This window comes from Pecten maximus, unplaced genomic scaffold (genome assembly GCF_902652985.1).
Source record: "Pecten maximus unplaced genomic scaffold, xPecMax1.1, whole genome shotgun sequence".
Classification (NCBI taxonomy): Eukaryota; Metazoa; Mollusca; class Bivalvia; order Pectinida; family Pectinidae; genus Pecten; species Pecten maximus.
The window spans coordinates 1-9,135 of record NW_022980863.1 but is presented as its reverse complement, the minus strand read 5'-3'; the positions used below and the strand labels follow the sequence as shown (position 1 = coordinate 9,135).

Below are 9,135 nucleotides of genomic sequence, written 5' to 3'. Positions count from 1 at the left end.
TTTTATTCCAATACATGCTAGGTTTCTTAACCAAATGATGCATTGAAAAATATGAAAGAAGGAAAGAAAAAGATATAAACATACATTTCTTTTTCACTGAAAACAAATATGAATTTTGTACTTCTTGGTTTCCTGAAATGTATAAGTACACTTTCCTTTGATACTCCATTATTACAATTTACAATTAAAAAAACAGTATGGAGTAGTGAACTACTGCATCCTTATCCATATAATATTAGAAAAATCAATTTGAATGTTTATAATAAACAAAATGAAATAAATGGTACACAGACTTCAGGAAGTAACCAAATTAACCAATTTCTGATATTAAACCAGTTCCAGTGTCTGCGATATCCAGCCCCCCCACCCCAGTGCCACATTTCCTATCACTGTGCCTATGTAGCCCTGCACTAGAATCTCTGTACTGCACAATCCTGCTCACTTACTGTCACTTTGGTTCTGGTATCCGCATGTAGAATCTGGCTCTTCTCTTGTATGCAATAGTCTTGTACACTGTTCTATTAATAGTCAAATGTAGTATCTTTATATTATCAATGTGCATCTTGATGACTTGTACAGTTTCAAATGTCATCATTCAGAATACTATTTAAAATATTTTTAATCAACTAAAAAAAAATAGACACATTATTGCAATGAACTTTCTGAAATAATGTAAAGTAACAAAGTGTCTTTGTCTATAGTTATCTGAGTGAATGGTTAGAATATTGAGTGAAATATGAATCTTTTCATCAGTTGAGCGTTTTTCTTTTTCTTTTTGTGTGATAAAGTTCATGAGTAATTATATTCAGCAGTAAAATAAAATAAGGGCTTTTTATGTTCTAATTATACAAGTGAAATTTACAGAAAAAGTTCAGAGTGGAGTCCCAAGTGGAAAACTTGATACAAAAGTTTGATGCTGATATGACCGAGAGACAGGTAAAAATCTGATATCTTTTATATATGTAGATGATATATGACCAGCATCCAACCAGACTCATTTTCACAAACATCTGTTATTTTCAAGTATTGAAGTCTTGAAAAGATCTTTACAATAAACATATCGAATTTTTGTCTGAAAGTATATGATTATTATTTTTTTGTCACTTTGGAATTATTTACTTGTAAGAAATTCAAAGTTGTTTTCTTTCATAGTTCTTATTGCAACAACAAAGGGTATCAAAAAAGTTGAAGATTTTCTGCAATGATTTCAAAGTACTTTTTTTTTTCTTTGAAATTATATGCATTGTGGTGTGTTACCTAATTTCAGAACGAGTATGAAGAGATTGATGCTGAGTATACAAAGGAAAAGAAACAGCTACATGAGTTGGAGGAACGGTTTAAGACTCTAGAGGATGAGTACCAACAGATAATGGAGGAACGACGTGTAGCTCGTGAGAAACGTGAGGCTGCAGAGCGTGACATGTCCAACATGGTGAAGGCTGCCACCACCATTCAGGCATTCTGGAGGTCATTCAAGGTCAGAAAGGCGCTCAAAGGACGCAAGAAGAAGGGTGGTGGTGGAAAGAAAAAGAAATAGACACCTAGAGATGAAATCAGATTTGATGATAAGATTTGATGATGAGTTAAATTGAAAAATGTAAACACCTAAATCGAGCTATATGTTTGATGACAAAAATATTCATTAAATCAGGTTTATACCCCATGTCAGGAATTAACAGTAAAAATAAAATAGAAAACTGAGTTTGTCAACTTCACTGGAGCACTATAAAATATGCCGTTTGATATAAATGAGGTAGGGTCATGGAACATTTCCTATGGAATAAGAACTTCCACCTTCAAGAACATTAATTATGTATGACGCACCCATCTCCAAATAGTGTTGATATCTTACTTTTCACAAAAAAATCATACATCAGTATTAACATTCAATAGTTGCATTGTCCAGATTTGCAGTTTACAATTTTTCATTTTCATTCCGAAGGATTTCTTTCCAGTTCAAAGTATATAATATAATAGTGTGATGTTTTGTGTTTCTAAAATGTGACAGCCATCCTCGGACACAAGATCTCTATAGGACCACTGGATGTTAACATCAAAATTTTTGAGAGTCATATGTTCTTTTTTATATTGTTTTAATGTCATCACTTTTATCAAATGTTCACTAGTACAGAAATTTGTATGCAACATTTTAAAACAATGATGATTATTTTGTTCAGTCTAAGCTATGGAATATACATAATAATGTGTGTTTGTTTGACATCCCTTATGTGTGTGTGCTATACAACAGCCATCACCATTTCCAAAACCAGAGTAAGCGGTACTGTTCTGTCAGACCTACCATTGTATACATTTATAATTGTACATACACAAAGGATACAGAGAACAGGACCTGTTTCAATAGGAACACTAGTGGATAAGCTATGGTTGTTCTTGTTTTCATTGACTGTGATAATCTTATTTGTTATGATTTTTGTAAATATTTATTAGAGATATATGTATATATACATATCATAGACTTAGGATTAGTTAATTGATATATTGAAAGCAGAATATAATTATATGGTATATAATGTTATATAATTCAAAAATATGTACAAGATTAACTTAAATTTGTTGCCTTGAACTAGAAGATAAGTTTGCCCAATGTTTCACATGTTATTTCTATTACTGTACATTGCTATGGAATTCTTTACAGTTTTAACAGAATGTTCCACCTGAGTACCAAGATTTATGACATTCTTAATATGATGTCCATCCGTCCAAAATGCGTGCTCTCAATAAACATAAAATTCGATTACAGTCTTTAGTTGATTATTTTTGCTGAAGTTTAAGGGCTATTTCAGTAAATTATTGATCCAACAGGAGGTTTGTCAAACAGCTACATATTTGTAGGAACCACAGGTGATTTAATTAAAACAGTATCGTATCATAAATCACATGGTTTCCAACATCCACCATGCATTGTCCTGGGTTTATTTTTTTCCTCCAGCAGGATATCATATTTTACTGACTAGGATTAGCCTTAGAAGGCAACAAATTATGCAAAAATTCTCAAACATTTCTTTATCATAAAATGTACAATGTATACCTGTATTTGAGATGGAGCCATGCAGTCTAACAGTTGCAATATAATGATAAATATTTTACCAAGATATATAAGGTTTGGTTCTTCAACTATGTTTGTTTGAACTTTTACTTTCTTTTCTCCTCATTCATTATAATCATCTGTGCTGTCAACATATGGTATTCACAATATTATTACTTTTCTCATCAGAATAGACAAAAAACCTGCACATACAGAGAAAAAATGATAACCAGCTTCAACATTCAAAATCTAAGCCCTGCCCATGTCGGCCTTTCTTTTACGATCAGACACAACAAGGGTTTACAGAAAACCTACATATGAAGTCTTATAAAATTATCCTTCCCGTACTTCTCAAGAAATATTAACAAGGGCCCAATGGGCCCAAATCGCTCACCTGCAATGCAGTGATCTTTTCATATATGGATCCTGCAGTTATTTGAAAGCATGCTACAGGACCAATATAATGTCTCTCTGCACTTTGGCTTTTCACTAAAAGTCATTTAAAGATTTAAGCATACTTGATCGACGTGACCTTGAATGAAGGTCAAGGTCATTCATTTGAACAAACTTGGTAGCCCTTCACCCCAGCATGCTACAGACCCAATATCAACTCCCTGGGACTCTTGGTTATTGAGAAGAAGTTGTTTAAAGATTTTAGCCTTTTTGACCCCTGTGACCTTGAATGAAGGTCAAGGTCATTCATTTGAACAAACTTGGTAGCCCTTTACCCCAGCATGCTACAGACCCAATATCAACTCTCTGGGACTCTTGGTTATTGAGAAGAAGTCGTTTAAAGATTTTAGCCTTTTTGACTCCTGTGACCTTGAATGAAAGTCAAGGTCATTCATTTGAACAAACTTGGTAGCCCTTCACCCCAGCATGCTACAGGCCAAATATTAGGTCTCTGGGACTCTTGGTTATTGAGAAGAAGTCGTTTAAAGATTTTACGCCTTTTTGCCTCCTGTGACCTTGAATGAAAGTCAAGGTCATTCATTTGAACAAACTTGGTAGCTCTTTACCCCAGCATGCTACAGGCCAAATATTAGGTCTCTGGGACTGTTGGTTATCGAGAAGAAGTCGTTTAAAGATTTTAGCCTTTTTGGCCCCTGTGACCTTGAATGAAGGTCAAGGCCATTCATTTGAACAAACTAGGTAGCCCTTCATCCCAGCATGCTACAGACCCAATATCAACTCCCTGGGACTGTTGGTTATTGAGAAGAAGTCGTTTGAAGATTTTAGCCTTTTTGACCCCTGTGACCTTGAATGAAGGTCAAGGTCATTCATTTGAACAAACTTGGTAGCCCATTCACCCCAGCATGCTACAGGCCAAATATTAGGTCTCTGGGACTCTTGGTTATTGAGAAGAAGTCGTTTAAAGATTTTAGCCTTTTTGACTCCTGTGACCTTGAATGAAAGTCAAGGTCATTCATTTGAACAAACTTGGTAGCCCTTCACCCCAGCATGCTACAGACCCAATATCAACTCCCTGGGACTCTTGGTTATTGAGAAGAAGTTGTTTAAAGATTTTAGCCTTTTTGACCCCTGTGACCTTGAATGAAGGTCAAGGTCATTCATTTGAACAAAATTAGGTAGCCCTTTACCGCAGCATGCTACAGACCCAATATCAACTCCCTGAGACTCTTGGTTATTGAGAAGAAGTCGTTTAAAGATTTTAGCCTTTTTGACTCCTGTGACCTTGAATGAAAGTCAAGGTCATTCATTTGAACAAACTTGGGAGCCCTTCACCCCAGCATGCTACAGGCCAAATATTAGGCCTCTGGGACTCTTGGTTATTGAGAAGAAGTCGTTTAAAGATTTTAGCCTTTTTGACTCCTGTGACCTTGAATGACGGTCAAGGTCATTCATTTGAACAAACTTGGTAGCCCTTCACCCCAGCATGCTACTGCTACAAACCCAATATCAACTCCCTGGGACTCTTGGTTATTGAGGAGAAGTCGTTTAAAGATTTTAGCCTTTTTGACTCCTGTGACCTTGAATGAAAGTCAAGGTCATTCATTTGAACAAACTTGGGAGCCCTTCACCCCAGCATGCTACAGACCCAATATCAAGTCCCTGGGACTCTTGGTTATTGAGAAGAAGTCGTTTAAAGATTTTAGCCTTTTTGACTCCTGTGACCTTGAATGAAGGTCAAGGTCATTCATTTGAACAAACTTGGTAGCTCTTCACCCCAGCATGCTACAGACCCAATATCAAGTCCCTGGGTCTTTTGGCTATTTAGAAGAAGTCGTCTAATTTTTTTTTAGCCTTTTTGACTCCTGTGACCTTGAATGAAAGTCAAGGTCATTCATTTGAACAAACTTGGTAGCCCTTTACCCCAGCATGCTACACCTTCGGGCAGGTGAGCTAATAAAAACAAATATTTTCAAATTCAAAGATGGCCACCAGTGTCAGCCATTTTATCTTTCCAAATACTGAAATAGTCTCAAAATTGAACAGAGAAATATCCTTCAAGATATAGCTATTGCAAGGATTGCTTAACAGGGAACTGATCTTTACATAATTATTACCTCTTTAAAACTTCAGCGAATTTATCAAAAAAAAATAATTTTTGTACGGTATGGGAGACATGATTATATTTATCTTTATTATTTCAAGATTTGAACACATTTGACCTCTAGCTGTGACCTAAAACTGTGCACAGTTAAGGTCATCCATTTGAACAAACTTGGTAGCCATTTATCCCAGCATGTTACTGGCCCAATATCAGTGAGCTAGGCCTTTTGCGTATTGGGATGAAGTTGTTCAAAGATTTTAAAGAATTTTACCCATGCTACCTTAAATGTGGGTCAATGTCTTACACTTGAAAGAAATTGGTAGCCTACCTGTTCATATACTGGCATGCTACTGGTCTAATACCCGGACTTAAGGCTTTTGGTTAATGATAGGAATTTGTTTGAAGATATCAAGACATTTGATCCCTTTGATCTCAAAAGTGGGCTGAGGCCATTTCTTTAAGAAACTTGGTAGCCCATCATCGCGGCATGTTACAGGTCCAATACCAGTACACTGGGCATTTTGGTTATTGATTAGTCTTTTGCAAAACTCAACATGTATGACTTGTGACCTTGAAAGTAGGTCAAGGTCATTCATTTGAGCAAAGTTTGTAGCCCTTCATTCCAGCACGCTGCAGGCCGATTATCTGTACCTTTGGTTATTTAGAGGAAGTTGTTTGAAAGGAAAAGTTGACACCATAAGGACCATGTACGCCGCACCATGTCGTAAGCTTAAATGCCCTTCACACTGGTAAGCCAAAAAATGGCCAGAGTTTGAGGATAAAACAGATGTCACATCAGCATAATCAGAATCCATTCAACATTTTTATAGGCTATTGAAAAAAAATATATAAATTTTGTCTCTTTAAATGTGATGTTGTCTCGTCCAAATCAATAATTTTCATCAACTTAAAATCTTTGTTCAAATTATTTGTAAGTTATTTAAGAAATAATTAACGATGATTCGTGTATTGTTGCAGGATATACGAGGACGAGGATATTTGCAATTAATTAATAACGAAGGCCGCAGGCCTGAGTTATTAATTAAAATTGCAAAATATCCAAGTCCGAGTTGTATATCCTGCAACAATACACGAGTCAAAGTTGATTATTTCTATTCTACCATGTACTGTTTAGTTCTGAGATCGACCTCTTTCTAATAGAAAAACAGCAAAGAAACCCCGAGAAAACCTTGTAATTTATTTCTTGAGTATTGCATTATTTGTTGATGAAATATACAGGCAATACAGTACTACGATCAAGAGCATCTATCATATGGCATTGATTTTGAAAATTTAAAAAAACGATAAAAAAAAAAAAGGGGAAAAAAAAGGGGCCTCCGTAGGATTCGAACTCGCGTCGTGATAAAAATTATTATATGACTAACCCATTAGCCCACTCGGCTATAGTAACCTTTCATATAACGGGTGAATATAAGATATATAGAATTGTAACAGCCGTGACTCACGACCGTGTATTATTGGCACGAGCGTGTATTATTGGAAAATAATACATGGTTTTAAACCAATCAAAACTGGCGTTGCATAGCAAACATGGTAGATTATTGCTTAAAGTACATGTATAAGTCACAATGAGAAAAACTTCAAAATGTTCTTTATTACTGGTATAAAGAATCTTTAAACATTGTACACTGACACATGATCGATGGAACCAGCCTAATGATATACAATATCAATAAGGAGTCAAGATAATTGTTTATGGAGAGCAGCTACAGGTACTCAGAATTCATCAGACAAGTGTTGTATACCTACAGATATACATCATTAATACACAAATGAGAAAATATTTAAACACTTGACAATGTTTGAACATGTTTATCAGGTCTTCAACTTTGTCAGCATACTTTTTGCCCTCTGACAACAGAACTACAACAACGATATACAATAAAGAGCACTGCAGCTTCTGTTGGGCGAGGTTTTACAAGGTTTTGTAATATTTTTTCTACAACCTCTCTTTATCCAACCCTCGATCTGATCTAAAGAGATCTCCACATTTTGCAAAGTCAGTTTTAATTTGTTGAGCGAAGTTTTAAAAAGTTTTTCATTTATTGTCATTGATTTTGTTCCGTTGCTCATCTGGTGTGTAAGTCTTCATGGTGAAAGCATGAATGATATTCATCTCATCTTCCAGAGCATTGTTCACTAATCTGGAATGAAGAATTTAACATAATTTTTACCGAACTTACAACAGTTATTTCAAGACATGTACATATATCAAATATGTATTAATCTTATATATATAATTAAAACTTGAACAATAGTGAATTCATCAAATAAAGTTACCAAAAATAAGAAGATACGTGAATTAAAGTTCCTCATCGGATGGTCAATTCTAAGTCAGAGTGATACACTGTTGGCACATGACACTGCTCATGGGAGAAGTACAGGTATGAAGTTATGGTGACTAACTTTGGGATAGAGCCTAGACAAGCTTTCTTGTTGATATACATGCAGGTCAAAGATCAAAATGTAGGCCAGAATAAGCTACTTTTGGTAAGTAACACACCTTTGAAGTGAAATTGTGCTCCAAGTATGAAGTTCCAGGGACAAGTAGTATATGAGATGAAGAAAGGACTAACAAAATGTACCCGATCATCTAAATTTAGCAATGATCTTAATTTCAGTTGTTGTGTGGGCCAAAAATACAAAATATTAAGAGAAAGTTCTGCCTTGATGCGACTTTCTGGTAAACAAAAAATTACAACAATAAGATTTTCCAGATGGTAACACTACTCACTAGACTGGGTTAAATTAAATTTCAGTTAATCTAAGGCCATACGTTACTCAATAAAGAAGCTTCTATTTCTGTACTATTCATGTACTTGGGGGAAGAATGTTTTGTTTTTCAATGCAAGATGGCAGACATAGTGACCACCCTAAAATATGGTAATGATCTGAATTTTATCTTAAACTCTACACACTTTTTAACTTCATGCAAGCTGTGTCCTGAAAATGGCACACTAAGCAGTTTGAAACAATTTGTTTACCAACTTTAATGTGACATTAATTAGAAGAGAGTAGTTGGTATAAAGATATCAGCTGCTCTTTTAAGTTTATTGTACAATTGTATTTTGAATGAAAAAAAATTCGAGAAGTTCAAGAACTGACAATAACAACATTACATCAAGGTTACATTTAACAACAACTGAATATACAGCACTGATTTTTGTATGTAATCAAAGTCACAGAAAAATGAAGTAGTTTATAACTACCTATGTCTGGCAAGCAGCTTTTTGCCTTCAAACTGAGGTGACACAATCACAGCATCGAATTTGGCTCCACATCCATCGGACACATCTGTTATATCCTAAAGAAAGAACAGAAAGTATGTGTATGGTATAAACACAGTTAAGACATCGCTAAGATAGCTTGGGTCCTATCTTCTCATCAGATAAGTCGAGACAATAGTCCTCTGACAAGCAGATTATCAGCCCAGACTGAGGAATTTTCTACCATAGTTGTTTATCCTGTAATAGATCCAGACGGCCAAACCATAAAGTTTGACACTGACAGGAGAATGACCTTATTATAGCCCCTGCAAGATGGTATTCACTTT

At 35.2% G+C, this 9,135-nt stretch overlaps 1 protein-coding gene and 1 long non-coding RNA gene across 2 annotated transcripts; one reads left to right on the top strand and one right to left on the bottom strand.

Annotated features, from left to right (window-relative positions):
* Positions 1–548: 548 nt before the first annotated feature.
* LOC117319774 (dynein regulatory complex protein 10-like) lies at positions 549–2,760 on the top strand. Its single transcript, XM_033874523.1, has 2 exons — positions 549–936; positions 1,268–2,760. The coding sequence occupies exons 1-2, from the start codon at positions 922–924 to the stop codon at positions 1,535–1,537; spliced, it is 285 nt and encodes a 94-aa protein (XP_033730414.1). The 5' UTR covers positions 549–921; the 3' UTR covers positions 1,538–2,760.
* Positions 2,761–7,379: 4,619 nt separating this feature from the next.
* On the bottom strand, positions 7,380–8,971 carry LOC117319776. Its single transcript, XR_004530817.1, has 2 exons — positions 8,792–8,971; positions 7,380–7,726 (listed from the first exon to the last, which is right to left on the bottom strand). It is a non-coding gene; the product is annotated as an uncharacterized LOC117319776 (long non-coding RNA).
* Between the last annotated feature and the right edge of the window lie 164 nt (positions 8,972–9,135).